The 27,254-nt window shown below is 43.9% G+C and overlaps 2 protein-coding genes across 3 annotated transcripts in view; one reads left to right on the plus strand and one right to left on the minus strand.

Annotated features, from left to right (window-relative positions):
* Positions 1-13,717, minus strand: part of cep112 (centrosomal protein 112) — a 155,297-nt gene extending 141,580 nt beyond the window's left edge. The window contains exons 1-5 of the mRNA XM_077533040.1: positions 13,628-13,717; positions 13,224-13,329; positions 12,750-12,940; positions 12,440-12,603; positions 2,598-2,685 (exon numbers count right to left, since the gene is read on the minus strand). Of these exons, the coding sequence (XP_077389166.1) occupies positions 2,598-2,685; positions 12,440-12,603; positions 12,750-12,940; positions 13,224-13,323 (543 nt within the window). The 5' untranslated portion in view covers positions 13,324-13,329; positions 13,628-13,717. The remainder of the gene's footprint in view (positions 1-2,597; positions 2,686-12,439; positions 12,604-12,749; positions 12,941-13,223; positions 13,330-13,627) is intronic.
* A 710-nt stretch (positions 13,718-14,427) lies between these two features.
* prkcab (protein kinase C, alpha, b) overlaps positions 14,428-27,254 on the plus strand; it is a 134,372-nt gene continuing 121,545 nt past the window's right edge. For both annotated transcript variants that reach the window (XM_077533217.1, XM_077533228.1), the window contains exons 1-2: positions 14,428-14,717; positions 14,791-14,822. In XM_077533217.1, coding sequence (XP_077389343.1) covers positions 14,548-14,717; positions 14,791-14,822 — 202 coding nt within the window. In that variant the 5' untranslated portion in view covers positions 14,428-14,547. The remainder of the gene's footprint in view (positions 14,718-14,790; positions 14,823-27,254) is intronic.

Here is a 27,254-nt window from a genome sequence, read left to right on the forward strand (position 1 = left end):
CCGCTGCGGTGACTTTTTGCCTAAATACGCCTGTGGTCTATAGCGTAAAGTCCACTTTTGTCACGAACATTGTCATTTTGACAATGAACCTATTGGTGAAGGTGCCGTTTAATTGAGCAGGGAATTAGATATTCGTCGCGAGAATGTGATCAGACCGTGTATGCTGGCATTTCCGCAGTTACCTTATTGAGCGGTACAGTTTCACATCAGAGGCCAGTATTTACGCACAACTTAATCTGTCGTTACATTTGCAACATTACCAGACGTAGTCATATGCGCTCTCATCAGAGCAGGCAGTATTGCGCTCCATTTTCTTTTCTTATACTCGTGTTTTTATATTTCATCATCATTATATTTCATATTAAATCAAGTGCGCTTCTCCCTCGCAGGATTTAAATTAAATGAATTAATGAGCTATCATTTCCCCTGTATTATTGTGATTGCAAAGGAATATACATTTAAATTTACACATTGACCCAAGCAGCAATGTTCTTCCACGCCGCCTTCCTCTATGGAGAGCCGCTGCGATGTTGCACTTTTTTTTTTTTTTTTTTTTTTTTTTTTTTTAATAAAGACATGTTTAAATTCGACATATGATCGCATTAAGATTTTCGGTTGAAACGGGCGGAAAAAAATAAAAAAGCAACACGGAAGCAGCGGGTGGCACCGCTCTCGGCGTCCCCGTTGCCATGGTTACTCAACGAATCGGGGCTCCATTGAGGCGGACTTTCAACTCTGGGAGTAAGTCCAAGTGTGACTACTCAGCGTTGATATAACTCACTGGAATCAGCTGGACGGAACCGAAAACGCAGAGTTTCCTTTCTGAGAGTATGTGAACTCGTTCAGGGTTAATCTCACAGTTTGTTGAACCTCCTTTGTGAAATACCCCCCAATTCTGTATCTACAATTCCTCTTTAAAGTTTACTGGAATAATATACAAGAAAATATACAACCAATATTATACATTTCAATAAATGTTTCAATCATTTCATCTCTATATGCCCAAAAACAAACAAAAAAACAAACATGTTGTCATTGTGCCCGTCATCCCGGTCCCCTTGTGTCTTCCAATCAGCACCCTCTGCCACTTATGTCTTATGCCCAGGTGTTTGTCATTGTCTCGTCAGCTTGCTTCTATTTAGTTCCCTCCTTCCCTGTAGTCTTTGTTGGATATTTCGTTTTGAGTTCGTCAGTTGTCCTGACTTTGCCCTAGTTAGCCTTGTGTGTTTTGTTTGTTACTTTCTATCTACTTTTAGTCTTTTGTTAGTATTCCAAGTTCCTTGTTTGCCTTTTGTTTTTTCTTCCACCTTTTTTGAAATCATGCAAACCTGCCTCGCCTCTCTTCGCCACTTCCTGCATTTGGGCCCTCCTCAACACACCGCACACAACATAATGCTATTCATATCTTGTATATACATGTTGCTGTCGGGTGGACTCCTTGTATCTCCAAGAACACGACTTTTCAGAAAATTAACGCACGCGCACACACGCACACACAGGTGTTCCCCTTCAATAGTAAAAGCGTTGTAGTCCCCTGTTATCTCCCATCGCACCACTCTGTGTGCCGTCACGCTCCTCCTCCCACATTTGGGGCTCCAGATGTTTGGTGGTTCCACAAAATTTTTGTCACACCGGGAATTCCACAGAAGGGGAATAATGCAACTAAAATGACAAACCAATCCTTCCTATCCCCCTCCCACCTCGACACAGTCTTTTATTGCAATGGATTTATTGTGTACTGTATAATTTATACTAATCAGGGGAGTGTGTGTTGACACAAGTACAGTTTACTCGAGCGGCAAGTTTTAAGAAGGAGGAAATATCTAATAACACTCAAGAGAGGCTAATATGGTAAGAGGAGTAAGAAACAGTGAATGGAATACCTAAGGATTAAATTACCCTTCCGATTAAAAGGGTATTTTAGACACTCACATAAATAGCACAAACGTCTCATTCCAGTGTATTGGATTGCTGAACTAATGTTTGGATATGCAGTGTGTAGGTCACCAAAACTCACTAATAAATCGTGAGAGAGCAGAAGTAATCTGGTGCACGGCAGAAGTCATCAATAAGCATGTACTGTACATCTTTCAAGTAGGGATGGGGATTGATTAGTGGAAACATTTACAGAAAAGGGGGCATATTATGGAAACTTTGCTTTTTAATTGCTTGTATACTAGGCACTGAAACAGTTAACAATTAATTAATCGACTAATACATTGTATGGCCATACCGAGTTTGAAAGGCGTTTTGATGTCAGCCTGTGAGCTTTAACATTTGATTCGGACTTTTATTATGAATACCCTATGGTGGAATGTTTTCAGGTAAAAAAAATAATAAAATATTTACTCCCGTCTGCACAGAATACAGTGAGGGAATTTCCTGGATCTTAGTGGGAAACAGACTTGTGGGCTTTCCAAAATGTCCCCTCAGCCCACATTAAGGAAGAAAGCCAATCATTGTGGTGACTATTTGTGTTGGCACTAGCAGGTTTGCTGCGAATAATTCAACGTGTCATCACAAATCCCTCGCAGGGACGTATAAATCTGCAACCCCTACGCTGAAAAACGATGATGCCAGTGACTGAATGAACTCACCGCTCTGGCTTCATGTCTGGGTGAGGGCTTGAGTGGGCTGGAGGCGGTCGCGCCTCCTGGGGTCTTCTCCTCATTCGGATGGCTGGCCCTGCAATAGAGGCGGTTCATGGGAAAAAGTGACAAAAAGAGGAGGAAAAAAGGCAAACGACAAAGCTTCAGTTTATGTTCTTGCATGCGCATTGGCAGCCGGCCTCGCTTTGTATACACATCAACATCTGGCACTGGTTGCATACTTGGTGGTATGCATCTCACTCCATTTGGACAAACAGCACAGCTTTGCATCAGCCTGTTTCCATACATCAGCCTTTTCAATGTCACGCACCTCAATCAGTGCCTCTTCATATAAATCATGGTTCAAACAAGCAATGTAGAACCTAATTATGCTCAGCCACATGCTAATAGCGGTACTGAAGGACAGAAGACACACGGGGGGAAAAGTGTGCAATTAAAAAGAAAAAAAAAATCAGTAATAATACTCTTATAATGAACAAAAATATAAATGCAACATTTTTGTTTTTGCTCACATTTTTAATGAGGTGAACATAAAGATGCAAGGCTATTTCTACAGTATGGATGGACATACTGTAGAACAGTGGTCCCCAACCGTGGGCCACTTTGGACCGGGCTGTGGCGGGCAGCACAATTGAAAGAATAAAAAAAATTATTGTACTTCAGGTTAATTCATCAGCAGATGCTTTTAAAATGTTTTATTTTGAAAAGTGACCAGATTCTCTCTGTTCACAACGGACTCTTGACTCATGTCAAAATGTCACCGTAAATCACCGTAAAGCGGCCACACGGACGAGTTGAGTTCACGCAATAACAACCGTGTATAGCGAGAGCCCTATTTGTAAACAATAGCCACGCTTGCCTTTTGTCACATCAATATGCCTTTTGGACATTATTTGTGGGACTTCTACTATGGGTAAGTACGTTTTGTGTTTAAATAGTGTTATTTTGTCATTTTTAACCCATAGGCCATATCTTATTTTGAAATGACTTGGTCAGAACAAAACGGGTCACAATACTGCCAATGAGTTAATTTATTCTGAGCTCATTTTTTGTCTTAAATGTCCGACTCATGTCATGCTATGTAGTTAGCTAGCGCCCCCCCCCCCCAAAAAAAAAGGTGAGGAAAATCTGCGATTTCATTTCAAGGCCTTATCGCCCAGCCCTAACTGAGATGCAAATAAAGTTGTTAATGACTTCATATTTCTTCAATGGTTTTCATGACGAAACGCCGGCATTAAAATGTCTCACTGTGTGTTGGCTCACATTCTGGTATGTCTGAGCTGCAGCATGAGTCGTGCATGAGCACATTCAGCTATGAAACTTTGACGGGGGGTGCGGGTGGGTGTCGAGCTTCGCAATCTCGGGCCTCTAAGTCAACAGGTGGATGAGGATAATTGAATCAGATGTGTCTGGAGTCTGAGGCTCGGAGATCAAAGCGGTGGCAAGTCAGGCCAGAGTAACACACACACGCGCGCTCACGCACACACACGCACACGGTGGAAAATGAGAACACCATGAAGAGCCTCAGAAGCTGCAGCTCGCCTGATTAAAGCAGCCTGACATCAGTGCACCAGCCTGACCTCCAGGTGCACAGCCAGCCTCGGGCAGCACCAGGAAATCAGTCTGACCTTGGGACGCAAACAACCCCCCTCGCCCTATTCCAAACGTGAACCCCTTGAGGGCAAGATAGTGAGAGAGCGAGAGGCGTCAGTGGGTTTTCTAATGACATCAGCGACGACTTCTGCTACCGCAAGGACGATCCAAGCGTCATAGAAAAACGTAAGGAGGGGCAGAAGAAATGGGGTGAAGGGTTAAAAGTTCTCACATGTGGATGAAAAACACACAAATGGGAGACAGGAGTCAGACAGACGCACAGGGGGAAAAAACAAGGACATAAAAGGGAGGCCCAAGAGTGGAGCTATCAACGCAACTTCAGCAGTGGACTTGACACTGGAAGCAAGCCGCTCAAAATGAGCTTGGACACGGCAGGTTTTCTTTCTTTCAAACATCGCCTCCCTTGTTTGAACAGAATGTGACATCATTGAAAAGTGATCAGATGACACTAATCGCCCGAGCTGCTTGGTATGATTCATTTGTTTCTACAACATTCCTGCACTTGGAGCAAGGCTACATCTTGGTCACTGACTCCATCTTGTGGTTGCTTTTAGGATTGCGTGACTGCTGTACAGTGTAATGAGGTTTCCAGTGATTGATTTCAGACAATCCAATCAGTCATTCAATTATACAGTGTCCCAAGAAAATTCACATTATTTAATTTTGTATTAACAGAGCAAGTGCTTGATCTCAAACTTTTATAAGATGTAAAAAGACAGTCACGCTTCATCAATAACCCTAACCTTTCTCAATTAGTATGTAGAGCTGCTGTGTGCTGGTCATAACTGGAGAATATTTAGTGAGGAAGTTAGCCTCAGTGTTTAATAACCACAGAGGGGAAGAATTCAGATCTGCTCACGCAAAGACCCATTTATGGAAATATGTAGACTAGACATTAGACAACAAAACATTTACTTGAAGGTTTACGAGATGTTTGTTGAGCCATTGACATTGCATTGTCAAAGACAGCAAGCCTCTTTCAACACTTTATATTGCTCAATAATTAAAAACTAATACTAATAATAATAATAATAAAACATCTGCGATTGGTTGGCAACCAGTCCAGGGTGTCCCCCGCCTACTGCCCAGAGCCAGCTGAGATAGGCGCCAGCAGCCCCCGCGACCCTTGTGAGGAATAAGCGGTCAAGAAAATGGATGGATGGATAATAAAACATTCACACATGGGGTATGACCACTAGTATTGATTTCAGAAAAAAAATATTAAAGTGGCCAAATTTTGGCCAGCAATAATAGTGAAAACATAAATTAATAGTACGTAAAGAATAAAACGATTTGTGCTACATAATTCATTGTGAAAGTGCAGCTACTTCTTTGTGCAAGGTTTGGCCACCAGGGTGTAGTATAATACAGACACACAAAGAAAAGGTTCAGTAAGCAAGCGGCATTATACAGGATGATTCAAAAAGAATGACCCCATTTCATGATCAAATGTTTCGTAAGTAAATGTATGAATTAGAATGGAGTGGGTGCTTGAAAAATTAGATTTCCCAGTTTTCTATATTTGTCACGTGACACTGACAGACCCATACGTCTGGCAGCTACAGCAAAAAAAAAAAAAAAAAATGCTCTTTGTGCTTGGCTTTCTAGATCTCCTGACCTCACAGTTTGTGATTTTTTTTTCTCTGGCAGTTTGCAAAAGTCTTTGTTCCGCCATTACCAACTGACCTGGAAAAATTAAAACATTGAATAACAACAGCGATCAATTCAATTGATCTAGATGTCCTTCAACGTGTTTGGGAAGAATTCTCATATCGTATTGATGTTGTTAATGCTACAAGGGGAGGCCATATTGAGCACTTGTAACATGTGAAATAAAACTTGACTGTCAGTAGAATAGTTTTATTATAAGTTATTTTTTGCTATTTTTCTTCATATAATATTTGATCATGAAATAGGATCATTCTTTTTTAATCACCATGTATATTACAGATATTTCTTTTCTTTTTTTTTGCAGAAGATAAAGTAAATATGCCTGTGAGAATTGTCAGAGTTATAGTACAGACATTGATGCAATTCACGAGCCTGCCTATGGCATTTTGCATTTTATGTTGTTAGCATCAAGCTAGTAGACTTGCCTAATGAGAAACTCTAGTGCTTGTTTGAAATTCACAATATGCAATTAATTATCTGTTTTATGGTTACTTTGTCCATAGACCTCAAATGGGAGTGCAATAAACAGCCTTAAAACTTATGAAACTCTTCTTAAAAATGTAACTAATTATTGATGCTTGTTGCTCACACATTCACACATTAAAAAAAAAATTGTAAATTTCATCCATCCATCCATTTTCTTATCCGCTTATTCCTCACAAGGGTCACATGGGTGCTGGAGCCTATCCCAGCTGGCTTCGGGCAGTAGGCAGGGTACCGAACCCGAACTGGTTCCGAGTCAATTACAGGGCACACAGAGACAAACAACCATTCACATTCACAAGCACACCTAGGGACAATTAAGAGTGCTCAATTAACCTGCCGTGCATGTCTTTGAAATATGGGAGGAGACTGGAGTACCCGGAGAAGACCCACGCGGGCACGGGGAGAACATGCAAACTCCACCCAGGAAGACCAAAGCCTCGACGCATGTTAATTTCAGTGGTTGTTTATATATCAGTGTTCACTAACGTGGGCTTTTCTAAAAATAGCTCACCTGTGATAGGAGGACATTGTGATTTTCTAGAAATGTTTAATGCCTTGGTCAGACTGCAAGAAAATAGCCCGATTTTGGCCCGACAGACCTGTCGCGAACAAATAGGGCATGTCATGAACGATTTTGAGTTGTCGTGACGTAATGTCGCCCGTGTAGTGTGACCCGTTCAACGATTAATCACCTGTTGTCCGGGACGGTTCACGACCATCACGACGAACGTCTAGCAAGTCAGAATTTTTGCTCGTCTTGTCACACAATGTGATTGATCATCTTATCACATAATGTGAAGCCTTGAAAAAATGCAGACTGAGCACCGACTGTAGCAGGATTACTTCTGTCTATCGCCGTGACTGGTGAGTACACACGCTCCTTCTCAATCTGTGTATTTTTGTGAGGCTTCGCATTATCCAGCATTCGCTGAAAGTGCTGAAGCACACACCAAAAGGTGGGCACTTCCATCAATCAACAATTCCAGTCAATGACGATGCGCACCCATGCATACGTCGTCGTTCTTTTGGTTCCGCAGCATTGACCAATGGTAAGAGGGAGTGAAACGTCAATCACACACTGACGAGCTCGTTATAGCGCCTTTATTTATGTATTTATTTATAGATTTTCTCCCCTGGATAACTCATGGGACTGGATAACTCAGAGCAGGTGCAACCCGAAAAAAAATTGTACCGCTCTACCGCTGGAGAGTGCACGCATTGTGCACATTTCTTGCCGTTTAAAGACATGAGCAACACATATGCTCAATATAGCGTCATCAAGGAAGCATATTGCCATAATTTAGCTCACACTACATTCAGATTCTTCTACTTCGAGGAGGGAAAGAAAAAAAAAAAAAACATGCTGTGAATGAAGTCCCTGTCGGCGAGCGCAACTTCTCCTCACCAAATGTTGGCCTACATGTGCACTTAGTACTTATCACCTCCCCAAATCATACTCTAAAAATATCAAAAGTCACATTATTTTTTATTATATGTATAGGGGCCACCTCCCAACATAACTGCCACCATCAGGCAACGGCGACGTGAATATAGTACAAAAAAATTATTGTGACTGTCGTTCCTATAATTTCAGAGATTTGGGCATATGAGCAGGCACGGACACATATTTAGTGAAGATTGATCACGCCTTTGGGACAGACATTTATCTTTTTATAGAAGTCGGGCCAGGCTTGACAGCCGCTCCGCTACTCGTCTCCCCCCAACCCCCACAAAGGACGGTTCGGAGTGAATGCGTGTATCAAACACACCGTAAAAGAAGTTTAATATGAAGAAATATTTAAGCAGTATAGAAATTACTCAAACACATATTTCAGTGTTTGATTAAAAAAAATAAAACAGATCTCATCGCCAAATTAATAATCAAAATAGGCTATATTACTCTGAAGCATGTAAATAAACTGAAATACAGTACTAATTGGCTACTAAATAATAAAATATTATTTTAAACACGTCTGAGCAGGGAGCGCGAGCAATGCGCTCATGTTTATGCAGAGTGGCACGGCCGCACTTGTCCCACGCGCTCCATTCACACAAACGCTCCCTGCCCTGCCTTTTTCTTTTTTTTCCGCCTCCCTGACAACCAGTGCCGATGCAGTTTTCTTGGCATGACAGCATGTGATGATCGGGTGGTGTCTTGTTGAGTTCAGACTTGTGACAACATGTCTGGCCCACGACACAGAGCGAATGTATCAGGTGACGGTGACAGCATGACTGTCGTGAAAGACAAAAAAAAAAATAATAATGCGTAATTTGAGCTCGGCCTAAGACATTTAAAAAATTCAAACACTAACATAAATTTAGGAAAATCGTGTTGCATATATTTTTCCATTTGCTAACTAATACAAGACACTATTAAAATAATGATGGCTTCACAAAGATGTATATAATTACTTATTAACAATAACACTTAGTATGTGTCAAATACTAATATTATGAAAGGTAATTTGAGTACATTTGTTACTTCATAAGCTCTTCACACTAACCAGTAGCCAAGAAGTAGCTCTGATTTTCAAAAAGGTTGGTGACCTCTGGTTTACATACTGTATGCCATGTGATTGGTTGACAAGTCCAGGTGACAAGATGGCTGGGATACGAGCCAGCTCACTCAGGACCCCAATGATGGCAAGAAATAAAATGGAATTAAAAAGTTGACATCACATGAGAGAGTGAGCAAACAAGTTGTTCTTCTGCCTTCTCCTCAACAAGTGCAAAAGCGCTGGGAGGAGTGGAACGGCAAGATGGATAGCCAAAAAAATATATAAAAAAATAGGAGAGATGAGATGAGCGGCTCCTCGTGCTCTCCCGCTGTTTTGAAGAGGTGCCTCTTTGAAAAGTCCAAATGGATAGCTCCTGCAGACTGATGCAAGGAGCGGGCAATGCCTTCCACTCTTCAGATAGGGTGCCACTGAGCAAATACTGTATGAAGGCTATCTCTAAATAAGCCATGCGTGTCTGGCTTTGCTGCCAAGTTCAATGTTTTCACGCAGATAAAGGAGCATCACAACCAAATGCTTCAGTAAATATTGAAAGCATCAGGAATGAGATGTACAGTAGAGGAAAGGGGCATTCATTTGCACAATTTTACATCTCTGGGGGCAAAGGCGTAGGCCATTTAATAATAATAAATAGTAAATCCTATATATTTTTTAAAACCATTTTCCAGTTCTATTATTTTTTTTGGAGAAATATTGAAATGTTTCATGAATGTTTTGCTTTAAAAATGTACATATATTTCGGCATAAATGAACACTTCCCCTGTCCACTGGAAACTTTCACCTAAAAAAACCCCACCTGTTTTGGACCAAAAGCAGAGAAAATGAGCTTTTTTGGAAAAAGAAATAACTCAAGCAGAGCTGTGATTTTGATGTTAATGCTTTTGCGACACCTCAAAATATAAAACAAAAACAAGACTGAGAAAGGCCTTTTGATGGCAAAATAATGGTTCAGATATACTATACAACTAAGAAACACAGCATGAGCGATGCTGACACACCGTGGCGAGCTTTTTTGCACAGCCTTTAACATTCACTCAGTACACCGTCTTATTTTGTCACCATTGCAAGATACTGTCAACCATGACAAATACTCACTTCACAGCACTATACATAATCTGTTCATGTGTAATGTGACTGAAATTGTCCAAATTCCAATTTGTTGGTATTTCTCTCCCACAAGCTGAGATCCGCCCCCAATATCTTTTTACTCAAAAGTAGGGGTGCAACAGTTTCAGATTTTGGTGTACAATTATAGTCCAAGAAAACAAAAACGTGATTTTACGGTTATTCTTATTCCATTATTGGCTTGGCTTGCGGGAGCTCCCTGCCCAACCGCGGCCCAGAGCCCCGGGGTCAGGGAGTCGGATGGTGCACTCTAAGAACAGATTGGTCAAATCTGCAAAAAAAAAAAAAAAAAGGGGGGGGGGTAAATTTGACCAATCTAGTTGGTAGTTAGTTATGTCTCTGACAGATCCTTTGGTTAAAACAACCACTCTAGAATGGTAGGTGTTTTCAACCAATATGTATTGGTGATTGGGCCAACTGATACAAATTGGTCATTCTGCCCAAGAGATTGGTCTATCTGTGTTAGAGGTTGAAAAAAAGTACCACTGATTGTCACACCCACCAAAGTGGGGTGGAATTCGTTCTCCGCATTTTTTTTTTTTTTTTGACCCGGCCAAGGATTGAACCGACAACCTCCCTGTCTCAGGGTAGACACTCACCCCTAGAACACAGAGCTGGTCACACATAGTGATCTATCTAGACACACATTTCCATTTGTAAATGCGTCTTGTTGGACCTCAGTGCAGCATTTGACATGATTGATCATAATATACTGTTAGACAGGCTGGAAACTTGGGTGGGGTTAAATGGAACAGTCCTTAAATGGTTCAGGTCCTATTTGGAGGAAAGGAGTTACTTTGTGACCATTGGAAATTTTGAATCTGATCGAAAGGCCATGACATGTGGGGTCCCTCAAGGGTCAGTCCTTGGACCCCTGTTGTTCAGTCTGTATATGTTACCTTTGGGTCAAATGCTTCAGGACACCGATGTTGACTATCATAGTTATGCAGATGACACACAACTGTATTTATCTATGTCCCCAAATGACAGCAGTTCTATTAACGCATTGTGTCATTCTCTAGAGCAAGTTAACAACTGGATGAACCAAAATTTCCTTCAGCTGAACGAAAACAAAACGGAGCTCATTGTTTTCGGCAATAAAGAAAAGAGGATTGCTGTTAAAAAACAGCTTGAGTCACTGTCTTTAGAAACTAAAGACCAAGTTCGAAATCTTGGACTCTTAGACTCAGATCTGACCTTCAGCAATCATATTAAATTCATCACTAAAACAGCCTTTTACCAGCTGAAAAACATATCCAGACTGAAGGACTGCATGCTTCAAGCAGACCAAGAGAAGCTTATCCATGCTTTTATCTCCAGCAGACTAGATTACTGTAACGGTCTTCTGACTGGACTCTCTCAAAAGAACATGAGACAATTGCAGCTCATTCAAAACGCTGCAGCTCGAGTTCTGACCAAAACAAAAAGATCAGAACATATTACTCCAGTACTTAAGGATTTACACTGGCTCCCTGTCAGCTGTAGAATCGATTTTAAAGTTCTGCTACTCGTCTATAAATCACTAAATGGTTTGGGTCCTGAATATATCCAAGAAATGCTGATTGAGTACAAACCCAGCAGGGCTCTGAGATCTACAGACTTGGGCCAACTAGTGGAACGCAGAGTTCGAAGCAAACATGGTGAAGCTGCATTTAGCTATTATGCTGCACACAGATGGAATAGGCTGCCAACAGAAGTGAAGTCAGCCCCGAGTGTAAATGCTTTCAAATCCAGGTTAAAAACTTTGCTTTTTTCTTATACCTTTGATTAGGGACTTTTAAACAGCTTTAATTAAGTTTTTTGTTTTGTTTTTTTTTAGTAAATTTTGTAACCTATTTTCATTTATTTTTCTTCCTCTGAATGTTAACTACTGTTTCTTGATGCTTATGTGTTGTCTTTCCTCGTGTAAAGCACATTGAGTTGCCTTGTGTATGAAATGTGCTATACAAATAAACTTGCCTTGCCTTGCCTTGCCTTGCCTATATTTTAACATATTTTGACACACAGACGGGCTGGGCAAGACCATCTTCCACACCTACCCGTTGGCTGGCGTCAGATCCTCCTATGTCTTAACTTAGTAAATATCATATTACAAATCTATATACTATTGATCAGTGCACGACACGTGTGGATGTTTTTTGTTTTGTTTTGTTTTGTTTTGTTTTGTTTTGTTTTAACAAATGAATGACAAATCTTAAGTGTTGAAAATGTCTGGCTGTCTATGACGATGCAACGTTAATGGCTGTACAAACATGCCGTTTTTGGTGTCTTCTGAAAAGTGATGATTTTGGAGATACAAGGATTCCTTCTACCTGACGCCAGTAATGAACTGCATATCAGCAGCAGTAAAGATTAGTACTCCGATTTATGAATGAAAACGTCCATGGCAGTGAATGAGTGAAACATAGATAGTAGTACCTGGCAAAACCAGTGTTTGGCATGGAAGTGATTCTGTCCTTAAGCAAGGCGGCTGACAAACTGTCCTCGGCGCATCCATCCAGCTCTCCCGTCACCCAGTCAGGCAAAGTTACTTTGCTGTGGTCCACCGCCTGTCCAATCAGTGGCTCATCAAAGTAAATAGACTAAAATATTCAGGAAAAAAAAAAAACATCCAATTTAGGACTTTGCGGTCAGTCAGTCCGAATTTGTCATTAGGTGTCAACACTGAAATCTTCACATGTGTGTTTCAATATGAAAGTTCTTAACAATTAGATCAAACAGTTACTACCATGTAAGTGGGAAGGGTCTTGAGACTCCCAAGTTGAGGTTTACTGGCAAAAGGGCCTTCCAGTACGCCTCTTTTGAGCATGTGAAGAAGCAAACGGGCATGCAGATTGCGGTTCTTATGACCCAAAAGACTTGAACCAGACGTTGCTGGGTCGCACAGCTTCTTTATCCACAGGGCACAGTGTTGACGCTCTGTTGAAAAAGGAAGACAGGATGTATTGGAAAACTAAGGGGACATAATACAGTATGGAATATTGACTTTTTTATTGCTTGTATTTGTACATTTATACACCACTGCAAACACTAATGATAATATAAATATCCATCCATTTTCTATGGTGCTTGTCCTCACGAGGGTCGTGGACTCGTGGGTGAGTTGGAGCCTATCCCAGCCAGTGCTGTGCCAGGAGTAACACTAACATGCTGCCAATATCAGCAAATATGTTAAATCAAAACACACTAAGTAAGTTCTTACCAGTTTTATTGGGGTGTTTGATGACATATGATTTCATCTCCAGAACAAAATTGTTCAATTCAGAGTTCAGCTTTTCCAACGACTCTTCATTTTTGTTCATGATGTCCTGAATAGTAGAAAAGAGATTAGGTTCGCTATCAGTTGTAGCTATTTGTGGGGTACTGGTAGCACATTTCTTCCCGTAAATAGAATTATTTATTTTTACTTTCTTGACGCTGAGACTTGACAGAAAACAAAACATTGCGGCGCCTGCAGGCTACACAAGCGCACTGAAAGGAAGTTGGCGTACAAGTTCGCCTGATATTTTTGTTCCTTACAATGCAACATCCACGTCATTAGCGCATGTGAATGAACACAACGAGCGCGCAAAAAAAATAAATTCGTTTAACTTAGTTTTTTGTTACCTTGAGAAGAGCTGCGGCGCTCAGTTTGATTCAAAATCTCAGCGTCTCCGTTTTACGCCACTTCCGGTTTCCATGACAGTTGTTATGGAAACCTTCTTCTTCGCTAGTTGTAGTTTGACATGAAGAGTTCGATATCCCACATTTAAGCGTTGGATTTTATCGTTGGAACGTTCGTTGGAATATCGTTGGAATAAAATTAATGTATTTAGTTTATTTGTATATCTTGGTTACTCGTGGTCTAGAATACAAGCAAAGTTATGTCACGATGACGACCGCCATTTGAGTGACTTCAGTTTGGAGATGTGTATTTTACTTTATTGCCCTTTAGTCAAACGGGACATGCCAATTTTGTAGATGATTCCGGCCGCTAAAGTTTACAGTGCACTAGTGTAGTTGTTTTTTACGGAACATTGATGCAGTATCAATTATGTCCACACAGTGACGCCAAACACCTGCAGCTTGCGAAGCACCCTCCATGTCGACTGTGGCATATGTTGCATTCAAATACAGTTTGTTTTTCGTTGCTTTTAAGGTGTTTGAGCTAATTTAAAATTAGTTCCAAACTTAAGAGGGCCCACGTAATATCGTTCAAATTAACATGTTTTCCCGCTGCATGTTTATTTACACCGTGTTTTAGGATTTTGATTTATTTTTTTCGCTGCATGTTTATCAATGCCGTGGCTCGGGTTTGAATTAGATTGAACCACGGGAAGTTATAAAATCCCATAGTCATTAAACGTCCCCTTGCTCACGTCAGCCTGAATGAAAAAGAAGCGCTTGCCGGTGGCTCAGACAGAGAGGAGGCGTGCGAGCTGTCAAGAGGGCTCCAGCAGGAACAGCATCACTTCACAGCGGTGAAGAGGCAATAACTTCATACAAGTTGACGCCGTGTACTTTGGTTTTATCACCCCTCCTCCATAATGGCTGACCACCACCTTTTACATTATAACGATTCGGCCGGGGTTGGCAACAGATTCGCCCGCAAGGGTGCTTTGCGGCAGAAAAACGTGCACGAAGTGAAAAACCACAAATTTACCGCCAGGTTTTTCAAGCAGCCGACCTTCTGCAGCCACTGTACGGACTTCATATGGTGAGTTTATAGTTGCGCTTCAGCATAAACTGAAGTTTTGCTCATTGCGCTGACTGGTTTGTTTACGTTGCAGGGGATTCGGTAAACAAGGGTTCCAATGCCAAGGTAAACTTTGCAAACTTGTTTCATTCTTTGAAAGGTGTCATTATGGCAATATGTCCTTGTGGCTCATTTACACTGCTCAGTGGAGTAACCTTGTTGGTTTGCAAATGGGGCAGCACATCTGTTTTTACACATACAAAGATGATTCATACAAAAAAAATTGCACATTATTCACACGTTGACAAATTCTTAAGTGCTTGCCTCCATAGTTTGCACCATGGCATAGTAGTGGCATCCAGCTAGTGGGTGAACAACTCGATGAGTGTAGCTGCCTTTGTGAACAGAAAGTTGCCTTGCTCGTGGCCATTTGTAGAATGGATGATGTAGGTTGGTGGCTCCTCTGGTTCTTCTTCTAGTGCAACCTCTAGTTCCTCTACCTCAATCCTCTCAATCTTCTCATCCTGGAAGACATGGCAGGAATGCAGGGAGAGTTTTCACCTCTTTGAAAGTTGTCGTGCCACCAATTGCAAGATGCTGGCTGGACACCTCTGAATGGCAGAGAAGTTGGAGGGGAATGGCAGAGAAGTTGGAGGGGAATGGCAGGTAATTTAAGACGGAAGACCACTCGGGGTGGAATTGAAAGACTCTCTCAAAGGAGAGTGGATTATGGCCTCCATTCTGGTCTTGATTACCAGAACCAGACTGTAAGAACTGCTCGGTGGATAGGCATACAGAGGAGGGTTTCTCGGGTTGCTCGGTTGGTACTTGATGCCACGAGGTCCCACCATGCAGTCCAGACTATCTCCGAGTGTTGGGCCCTTCAGCTTCAGGAGCACCAAGGCTGTGTGGTGTGGATTGTCAGACATTGATAGAGTCCCAATAGATATTGTCAATCACTGGGTTACGTGCATCAGGGGATTGTCCATTTCCTTGATCTACAGCATGGAATCTCATGTTGCGTAAGTGAAATGGGATGATTCGGAATACAGGCTTACCTTGTTTCAGTGGCAAACCATCACTGCTATTAAAGAGCAGAAAAACGAGGGAACCATTAAAGCAGGTTTAAAAATGTTGATGTAGCAGGAAGGTATCAGCACATCCTTAATGTATTAAATTATGTTTTCCAAATCTATGGTCTTATGCTGCATTAGATGAAGTTGGAAAGTCTGATATGTCCCACTTGGATTCTCCCACTTCCATCCTCCAAGCGTATGAGGTGAATATAAACAACAGATGACTGATTCGGATTAATTGTTTGTTCTGGTTAACGCAGTCTGTCCAAATCACGTTGGGTAACGTGAAGTTACTTACTTATTTCGAATAACTACACAGTAAATTCTGTAGAGTAAAACTACTAAATGGATGCTGCAATTAATTCTGTTCTCGCAGAATTACTCACCGTTTTCTTGTTGAATGTTGAACAACGAGAGGCGCTTCGTGCATTTCTAGCTGGTAAGATGTTTGTGCTTTCCCCCCCTTCAACATGAACAGATATGACATTTTGACATTCTCACCCGTGGCCGTGATTGGTTAAAACAAACGTGTAGAATGTCTCATCGTCCAATCAGCTCAAATTTTTGGACAGAATGTCCCGCCTTTTCCCGACGAAATTACTGTAGAGCGGTACCAGATGGATATTGCGAAGCATATCCATCTGGCTATTTCCAGGTTAATTTACACTCTGGAAGTCAGTTAAATCAAGAATAAAAAAATAAATACATTAAAATAAAAGTCACTCAAGGGTTGAGGAACAAACTCACAACCTTCAGCTTGGGAGACTGCCACACTACCATCTAAGCTATTTCAGGCCTACATTTTGCTTATCTCCAAGAGACCAAAAATATCATTTTTGGTCTCTTGGAGATAGGAAAATTCTAGCTGACATGAGCGATATACTAACACACAGCAGGAGCTGTACTGCTCAGGGAGTAGATCACTCAACCCTTGAGTGACTTTGATTTTTATTTTTTTCAATTCTTGATTTTACTCTCTTCCAAGTGTAAATATTACTCTAAAACTGAGTCTATTTGGTCCCACTCTAAATAGAGTCAAATTCCCTCTACAGGATTTACTTTGTAAATTAATGGTATAATAAATAGATACATATTTTTGTCATTGTAACTTATGTTTTGCCATTCACATCATTGCCACTACAGTGGTCGCCATTTTCAATTGATGTCAGATTGAAGCCGGCAGGTGATGTCGGGGTCCCCGACTTCGCAACTCGGGTCTCCGAGTTCAAAGGGCTGTTCCCGTGCACATGTAAAAGTCGGAGTCCAACTTCACACCTTCTTCAAATGCAGCATTAACGCCCAATTGACACTGACTGCGGAGCGTTTTCTGTACGGCATCAGCACAGACTGCAACTCACACCGCAAGCTCTGCGTGAACTGTCCGTGTCCGGAAATCCGCACCCACCAGACCACAAGATGACGAGGGTTCACGCTGGAGAGTTGAGTTCACGTGATAACAACCATGTATAGAGTCCTATTGGTAAACAATAGCCACACTTGCCTGTTGTCACATCAATATGGTTTTTGGACATTATTTCTGGGACTTCTACCATGGCTCTTCTACCATGGGTAAGTATGTTTTGTGTTTAAATCATGTTATTTTGTCATGTTTAATTTATTCTGAACTCGTTTTTTGTCTTGAATTTCCAACTCGTCATGCTATGTAGTTAGTTAGCCCCCCCCCCCCCCCCCCCCCCCCGATCCCCCCCTTCCCCCCAAAAAAAGTTTTCAAACGATTTTATTTTGAAATATACTGAAATCTACCTTGATGCCAACGCTTGACTTACTGTCCTGCTTGTGTAATTTTTTTCAGCTTCATGAAAATCCGCATGCGGAATGCGTAAAAAATAGAAAGCTTCCGGAAACTTTCCGCAGCGCCGCTTCCGCACTGTAGCAGGTGTGAATTGACATGCAGACTCAAATGTTTTCTATTCCTTGCGGCGCCCATACGGATGCCGTATGGAAACCACTCCGCGTCCGTTCCACAGTCAGTGTGAATTGGGCGTAAGAAACATGATATTAAACCCGTTATGTTTGGAAATAATGACAAATCTCATTCAAATTCAAGTGCTAAAGCACAGCAGAGGTTCTATCTGCTTTACTTTGGTGTATGCCAATATAAATGTATCATATTTCATCATTCTACCATGCCACAATATAGAATTGAGCCTATATTTTATTGCTCACTCCTAGCAGCCTTATTTAGTCATGGTTAAGGATCCAGTCTTACATTTCATCAAAGTAAAGTTTGCAGTAAAGTTTATAGGCCTTAACATTTCTTAAAATCAGTTAGCTTGAGTCTTATTGAGTGATTCATTCTAGAGGCCTTGAATTATATTTTGAAGCGGTCTTAGAAATGTGTCCTAACAATGCAGAAAGGTAGCGCATGAATAAATCATACCATATAACAGCTTCAAGAATCATGGTTGCCGGGAGAGAAAAAGTTGGAAAAAGAGGCAACCTGCACTCCTCAGAAGTTTCACCCTGAAAGAATGCAGCACTGACACTGACAAGTCACAGTATGTGTTTTTTGTTGTTGTTTGCTTCCAACCGTTTGTTGTTGGGTTATGATAGTGGACATTTAATACATGCATTGATAAATGTATCATGAAAAATGAAATATTTTAAGAGCATGTCTGCACATATGCACATATTTTGTCTATGTTTAAAATAGCATTTTTGCCATACATCTGGTTCGGAATAGTGTGGTCCTATGTTGCCCCAAGTAGCACTGATGAAAGATTGTGGCCCTTTCCAGCATTTCAGTTGCCCATCATTGTACTAACCTTCAATGTGCCGATTTGGTCACATGGTCACGGAGTGAATTAAGCTAATTTTTGAGGGTACCACTGAGTGTAATATGGCATTTTACTTACTCCTCCTCTACAGACCACAAGTCTGTGTGGAGTATAAAAGCATGATTATTAGGATGCCTTTATCTATTTCCTGTATGGATTATAAAATAGCTGCCCATGGTTTTCCGCCATTATTGCATGATGGCAATGCAAACACCTTCCTTTTGTCACGCCGCCACCAGAGTGGCGGGTCAAGCTTTTATTTGTCACAGTCAGGTTCCTGTTTTATTTTGAAATTACTAACTCTCATCTCATCCCAGGTCACTTACCCTTCCTGCAGCTCACTGATTACCGGTCCACGCCCATGATCACCACCACCTGTTCCCAATCAACCCGGACATAAAAGCCACCTGCATTCTCCCCTCCGTTGCCGAAGTGTCACATCTCAGTGCATGGAAGCGTCCTCACAGTCCTTGTTTCACAGTCCTTGTTCGATGTCTTGCCTTGCCTTGTCTTGCGCCCTTAGTTTGCCCCTTGTTTTCCTCCCTAGCGGAGCGCCTTTAGTTGTCCCTGTTTTTGAGTGCCCTTGTTTATTCTCCAGTTTGGAGCTCTTTTTGTTCTGCCTTTTTTCCCTCCTTGAGAGGTGTTTTTGGTTCGAATTGATTAAAGCTGCAGCCTTGTTGGCCAACTGTCACTCTGCGTCTGAGTCCTACCTCCTCGCTTCGTGTCAGTACACTTCGGCCAGCATGGACCCAGCGGAGAAGTTGGAGGCTGCACTTCGACGACAGGCCGCCCGCCTGTCGCAGACAGAGGAGCTCCAGCAGGCGATGGTCACCCGGATGGGAGAGCTCGCTGGACAGGTGCAGGAGCTAATGAGCCACCTGCGACACTCCACGCCGGCCATCACGAAACCAGAGACCGCAGAACCACCGAACCCAACTCCAGCCTTGACCGGGGCGGGGTTGAGACTGGCTTCCCCGGAGCGATACTCGGGAGACCAAGGACAATGTCAGGCATTCCTGACCGAATGCGACTTACATTTTGAACTTTCGCCACAGGCTTTCCCCACCGACCGTTCCCGTGTGGCCTTCATGATTTCACATCTGACTGGACGAGCCAGAGACTGGGCCACCACGGAATGGGCACGGCACTCCCCGACTTGCTCAAATGCAGCCGGGTTTAGCAGGGCACTTCGTCTTGTTTTCGATTCCACCAACATGGATCGGGAAAAGACTCGAGAGCTAAGTAATCTCAGACAAGGCCGAGAATCGGTTAATGACTATGCGATCCGATTCCGAACTCTAGCGGCCAAGAGTGGCTGGAATGAGACAGCCCTCTTTGATCATTTTTTGAAGGGGCTCTCCGCCGCTATGCAAGAACTCCTACTACCCGTGGACTTACCTAGCGACTTGGACTCGTTGATCTCGCTGGCCATCCGCATCGATCACCGACGGCGAGATCTCATGCACACCAGCGGTCACCATCGAAGGACCGGCTCCGAATTCTTTCGGCACCCCGCAGCAATGGAGTCACCACAAGGGGCGCCTCTCCAGTCGTCCACCATGGGGAGGTCCAGCGAGATTGGCGAGGAGCCGATGCAGCTGGACCGCGCCCGACTGACTCACCATGAACGCCAGCGACGTCGTCAAGAGGGGCGGTGCTACTATTGTGGAGAAAGAGGACATTTGGTGGTAGCTTGTCCTACCAAGCGAGGCCCTCCGGGGACTTCCGAGACTCCCAAACAGGTCAAGAACCGAAAACTCACGCAAGTCACGATTTCCGGCAATGCCATTTCCACAGACCTACTAGCTCTCATCGACTCTGGAGCGGACGAGAGCCTCATGGATTGGGGTCTGGTGGAAAGATTGCAGGCAGGCACGGAGCCACTTTCCACCCATATGAGGGCCAGGGCGCTCAATGGGAAAGACTTATTTCTCATCACGCATGTCACAGAGCCACTCGAGATTCACATTGGGCAGCACAGAGAACTCCTTCGTTTTCATGTCTTCCGCTCCCCATCACACACACTGGTCCTGGGACACCCCTGGTTGCAGTTGCACAACCCCCGCATCGACTGGCGATCGGGGCAAGTCCTGGACTGGGGAAAGGACTGTGAACACCATGGGTTGGAGCGGCCAGCGGCAGAGGCACCTCCCGCTGCCGTCCGACAGGTGACTCTTGTGAATGACCAGGAATACCCGGACCTGAACACCGTTCCCACCTGCTATCATCCTCTCAGGGAGGTGTTCAGCAAAACCAAGGCCATGTCACTTCCCCCACATCGATCCTATGACTGTGCAATTGAGCTGATTCCTGGGTCTTCCATTCCGAAGGGGAGATTGTACTCGGTTTCGGGCCCCGAACGCAAAGCCTTGAATGAGTACATCGACACGTCTTTGAAAGCAGGACTTATACGGCCATCGTCATCGCCAGCTGGAGCTGGTTTTTTCTTCGTGGGCAAGAAGGATGGTTCGTTACGTCCTTGTATTGACTACAGCCCTTTGAATGAAATCACAGTCAAGAACCGTTATCCTCTGCCTCTGATGTCCTCAGTATTTGACCAGCTCCAGCAAGCCAAGGTGTTCACCAAATTAGATCTTCGAAACGCCTATCATCTCGTCCGTATTCGTGCAGGGGATGAATGGAAGACCGGCTTTAATACTCCCAGAGGCCACTATGAATACTTAGTCATGCCCTTTGGACTCACGAATGCGCCAGCAGTTTTCCAGGCCATGATTAATGACGTGCTCAAGGACTTCATCGACCAGTTCGTATATGTTTATTTGGACGACATTTTGATCTACTCACCGGACTTGAAGACCCACCAGCACCACGTTACCCAAGTCCTGAAACGCCTGCTTGACCATCAACTCTATGTAAAGGCTGAGAAGAGCCTTTTTCACACCGACACCATCTCATTTCTGGGATTCGTGGTATCCCCGGGCAAGGTCGAGATGGAGTCGGAGAAGGTCAGCGCTGTCAGGGACTGGCCCACACCTGAATCCAGGAAGAAGGTGCAACAATTCCTGGGATTCGCCAACTTTTACAGACGCTTTATCCGCAACTTCAGCTCCATCGCAGCTCCACTCCATGCCTTGACCTCTCCACAGCAACGCTTTGCCTGGACCCCGGAAGCCAATACCGCATTCAACCAACTCAAGAAACGTTTCACAGAGACTCCAATACTCAGAGTGCCCGATCCTACCCGCCAGTTCATTGTCGAGGTAGATGCCTCAAATCTGGGCGTCGGAGCCGTCCTATCCCAAAGGAACCAGGAGGATGGAAAAGTGCACCCCTGCGCCTTCTTGTCTCGGAAACTCTCAAAGGCCGAGCGCAACTACAGCGTTGGAGACCGAGAATTGCTGGCTGTAAAGGTCGCCCTAGAAGAGTGGAGGCACTGGCTGGAGGGCGCGGAACACCCTTTCATTATATGGACAGATCACCGCAACCTGGAGTACCTGCGCCAAGCAAAAAGACTAAACCCCCGACAGGCCAGGTGGTCCTTGTTTTTTAACAGATTTTCTTTTTCTCTGACCTACAGACCCGGAAGCAAGAATATCAAAGCCGACGCACTATCACGAATTCATGATCCTGATACCACTGTGACCGAACCTGAACCCATCCTTCCCAAAGACTGCGTAATAGGCACGATGTCCTGGCAAATCGAGGAGGAGGTCAAGGAGGCCCTCAAAGACACGAGCCCTCCCAAGGAGTGCCCACCACGACGGCTCTATGTACCAGAAACCCTGCGAGCTCAGGTGATCCATTGGGCACACACCGCTCGTTTGTCTTGCCACCCAGGAACCCGCAGGACTCTGTTTGCCGTCGCCCGGAGGTTCTGGTGGCCTTCCATGGAGGCCTCGGTGCAGGAGTACGTCAAAGCCTGCCCAGTATGTGCCAGAAACAAAACATCGACACAACCACGGATGGGCCTTCTTCAACCGCTCCCTGTACCTTCAAGACCCTGGGCCGAAATATCATTAGACTTTGTCACTGGACTTCCCGTTTCACACGGTAAAACCACCATTCTCACTGTTGTCGACCGCTTTTCAAAAATGGTCCGTTTCATCCCACTCTCCAAGCTACCCTCAGCCAAACGTACTGCAGAAGTCATGATTGACCAGGTGTTCCGGGTCCATGGATTCCCTCGACACATTGTGTCAGACCGCGGACCTCAATTCGTGTCAAGATTCTGGAGAGAGTTTTGCAAAGCTCTAGGGGCCAAGGCAAACCTGACCTCCGGGTACCACCCGGAGGCCAACGGACAAGCGGAACGCCTCAACCAGCAGCTAGAGACAGGACTCCGGTGCCTGGTTTCCCAAAACCCATCATCATGGAGCGAAAATCTGGTATGGGTCGAACTCGCGCACAATTCTCTCCCCACATCTGCTACAGGTATCACGCCCTTCAAGTGTGTTCACGGCTACGATCCTCCCTACTTCGCGGACCTGGAAGAGGAAGCTTCAGTGCCCTCGGTCCACGCAATGGTCCGCAGGTGTCGCCGAATCTGGTCAGCAGCTCGACTGGCACTACAGCGTCAAGGGGACAGAATGAAAAGAGCTGCTGACCGGAAGAGGAGGCCCGCGCCACAGTACCAGCCAGGTCAAAGAGTCTGGCTGTCCACAAAGAACCTACACCTCAAGGTACCATGTCCAAAGTTGGCCCCTAGATTCGTGGGGCCTTTCCCGATTGCCAAGACCATAGGTCCTGCCGCCGTGCGCCTTCGCCTGCCTCGATCCCTCCGCGCCCACCCCACCTTCCACGTGAGTCAGGTCAAGCCAGTCCAGGACAGTTCCCTGGTCCCGCCCGAGCCTGCGCCGCCCCCTCCGGAGATGGTGGAGGGGGGCCCGGTGTATAAAGTGAGAAAGTTGTTGGACGTCAGAAAGCGGGGCCGGGGACACCAATACCTGGTGGATTGGGAGGGTTACGGGCCAGAAGAGAGGCAGTGGGTGCCCGCCCGGTTCATCGTGGACCCCTCCCTCATCGATGAATGCTATGATGAACACCCCGAGATTCCTGGGCCGTCGAGAGCCGGCCGTTGAGGGGGGGGGTACTGTCACGCCGCCACCAGAGTGGCGGGTCAAGCTTTTATTTGTCACAGTCAGGTTCCTGTTTTATTTTGAAATTACTAACTCTCATCTCATCCCAGGTCACTTACCCTTCCTGCAGCTCACTGATTACCGGTCCACGGCCATGATCACCACCACCTGTTCCCAATCAACCCGGACATAAAAGCCACCTGCATTCTCCCCTCCGTTGCCGAAGTGTCACATCTCAGTGCATGGAAGCGTCCTCACAGTCCTTGTTTCACAGTCCTTGTTCGATGTCTTGCCTTGCCTTGTCTTGCGCCCTTAGTTTGCCCCTTGTTTTCCTCCCTAGCGGAGCGCCTTTAGTTGTCCCTGTTTTTGAGTGCCCTTGTTTATTCTCCAGTTTGGAGCTCTTTTTGTTCTGCCTTTTTTCCCTCCTTGAGAGGTGTTTTTGGTTCGAATTGATTAAAGCTGCAGCCTTGTTGGCCAACTGTCACTCTGCGTCTGAGTCCTACCTCCTCGCTTCGTGTCACCTTTAAGCACTTAAATGTGCGTGTAGGTGGAGTGTCATGCTGTTCCCAGGGTGATCTTCCCTTTTCACTATTGAAAAGGTGATGTGATGCTGTTCTCCTTGGCTGGAAATGATGGATGTCTGCTTTTATGTGTAATGTGCTCACCCACAGACAAAGACACCTAATTGCATTGCTAGATTGCAAGAGCAGCTTTCTCATTAGGACAGCTGATTTTTTTTACTTTGGCCATGGCTTTGCCTCTGTTATAATGTGTAATATATATTCTATTCAGATGTATTAAGTGAATCCATGCATAATGGCAACTGGGCCAAATTTGAGCATGCTCCCTATGTTGCGTTCAAAGTCAGAACATACACATTTTTAGCTATGGGAAAGTCAAGCTACATACATGCTATGGCCTATAAGCAGCATTCTTCAAAGATCACAATGGCATTGAAACACAAATTCAGAACATTCATATAGTTAAGTGGGAAGTCAACACAAAAATGTTCTTGACAATATTATTTTGTATATGCCCCCACTAGTCTAAAGACATCTGATAAGTAGTGCAATTATGGAATATGAGTTAAGCAGCAAAATCCACCCATTTTTGTCCATCTCAGAAGGTGACCATTTTGTCATTTGCCGTCAACTGAAGATGACATCACAGTTGCTCAGTGCTCGGGTAACGACCAATCACGGCTCGGGTGTTTTCTGAACCTGAGCCGGGATAGGTCGTGACCTGAGCCCTGACCACCTGTGACGCCATTTTCAGTTGACAGCAAGTGACAAAATGGCCACCCCTTGAGATGGATAAAAGAGGGTGGATTGTGGATTTCACAAACACAATATTATTAATCAGAATACCGTGTGAAGACTAGCGGAGCTACACAGAACATATTATTGGAAATAATTTTGAGGGGTTGACTTCTGCTTTAAAAATATTGTTTACAAAGTAACAATCCCCCTAGTTTTTCAATATAGTTACCAAGGAAATTAAGTCAAATGCCCAACCCAAGTATTGTACAGTACAAATGTATTGTTTTGCCACTTGCTATAAATTGGAGCAAATAGAAACTTCACAGTTTGGATTTTTTTGCACTGTTAATGAGTTTCCTACCAAACCTTCAGGGACAGGTAAATGATGGTTTTCCCTGGTCCAAGACATGTTGGACTTGTGCTTTATTCAGCAAGCGATTGCTTGTAGCCGTTGCCAAAAGCTGCCTACTTCTCTGCCAAGCAAATGGTTGGTGGCCTGGGCTGCACCAGCATAACATGAGAGGCCTCAGCTTGGCTGCACGATAACACCCTTAACAAGCATGAAAGCTCCATTTCGCCGTACTCTTTCAGAGTTCCAAGGATTTATTTTTAATTCCTGGCTTCTGACATTCCAGATAATCCTGGATATGACTTTGTCTATTGGCGTCTCACTTTACCGAGCAGCATTTGAATACATTACAGCAGTTAGGGCAGAAATTTTCATTTGAATGACTCAGCCGCTGAACTTTTAATTCGGGGAAGGAATAAATTAATGTTCCCGCTAACATGCATTCAAATGTTTTATTTCTTGATTTGCATAGATTAGAAGGGGTGGGGGGTGGGGGAGGGCTGTCACTGAATGTGTTGTGGTTCACTCGTACAGCTGTGCTTGTGAATTTACATACCCTATAGGTATGTAAACTTATAAGTGCAAGGCTAGAAAAATACAAAACAACAACAACAACAACAACAAAAGCAAGGCCAAAATTTTCGCCACCATGCCGTGGACTTATGACTTCCTAAAAATAAATAAATAAATAAATAAATAAAAATATGGACCTTTTACATTATAATAGGGTTGATCTCAAACGACGTCACGTTTTCCTTGTTAATATGCATGAGTCGGACAAAATAACAGAGTAGGATACACGCGTACACATCATTTTGGAAGAGACATCCCACGACATCCCAGGTGTGAAATTTCTACATGGTTCAAATGACAAACACACTTTGAAACAGCTTAAACGGTGGTTGACATGCGGAGACCTCAAAGTGGGTGGAAAGAAAGCTGATTCCGTAGAAAGTTAGGATTTATTGTATAATCGTTGCTGGCACTCCGGTGTGGTGCGGTCTAGATGACTGCTAATATTATGTTGGTTGCTAATTTTCAAGAAAACAAAGCACATTGAAGTCACCATTTTCATTTGATGATTTTAAGCCTACCTTTGGGCTGTTATTTCTGTTCTGTCTAGTTGCTTTTGTTAAAGTGGTGTGGTGGTGACACAGTGACCGCTCTAGTAGCTAGCATGTTGTAGCAGGCAGCTAGCAAGGCTAACGCTGAAAAAGCAGGCGCTAAACATATCTGCAGTCACAGTCGGGTTATCAGATGCTGGCCCATTTCCAACGACGAAATGTAGAGAGCACATATGTCTTCGTTGACATTTTTCTCGTACATCATTGCCGTTTAATTGTACTTGCTTGAACCCAAGTGTAGACATTCCTCTGGAAACTCCCTTTATTCGATCCCGGTCAAAACATGGCCAGTCACATAGCGGCAGAGACCAAATCAGCAGAGGTTTGTTGTAACCATATATAATACATCTGTTTAGTATATTTATGGTAACATAGCGAGTTAGTTCATAAGTTATGTCTCACGCGAATACAGTCCCTCAGTCGCCTGCCTGTGTTTCTTGTCCGAAAATCAACTGGCCACGCCCATGCACAGTGTGCTGTTCTAAAAATAGTAGTTTGGGCATAATTGTAAACTGCCCTATAGAGAACCACTGCTATAGAGTCATAGCCTGGTAAAAGCCAGATTGATATTGTGATTCACTCAAGGGAGTTCCCCACAATATCAATCTGCTCCACGGTGATTTGCTCGGGATAGGCGAGACATTCTGTGCAATACTTCGAGCTGATTGGACCATGCTAACTTTCGTTTTGGCCAATCACGACCATGGATGAAAATGTGGTCTTCATTCTCGTCAAAAGGGGGGAAGCATGAACATCTTTACCAGCTAAAAATGCATGACACGCCTCTCGCTGTTCAACATTCAAATAGGAAACGGTGAGTAATTCTGCAAGAACAGAATTAATTGCAGTGTCTGTTCGTCCATGTTATGTTTGTTTGTTTCCCCCGGCGTTGCCGCTTCCTGGTTTCGTCACAGCT

The sequence above is a fragment of the Festucalex cinctus genome, chromosome 1, assembly GCF_051991245.1.
Source record: "Festucalex cinctus isolate MCC-2025b chromosome 1, RoL_Fcin_1.0, whole genome shotgun sequence".
NCBI lineage: Eukaryota > Metazoa > Chordata > Actinopteri > Syngnathiformes > Syngnathidae > Festucalex > Festucalex cinctus.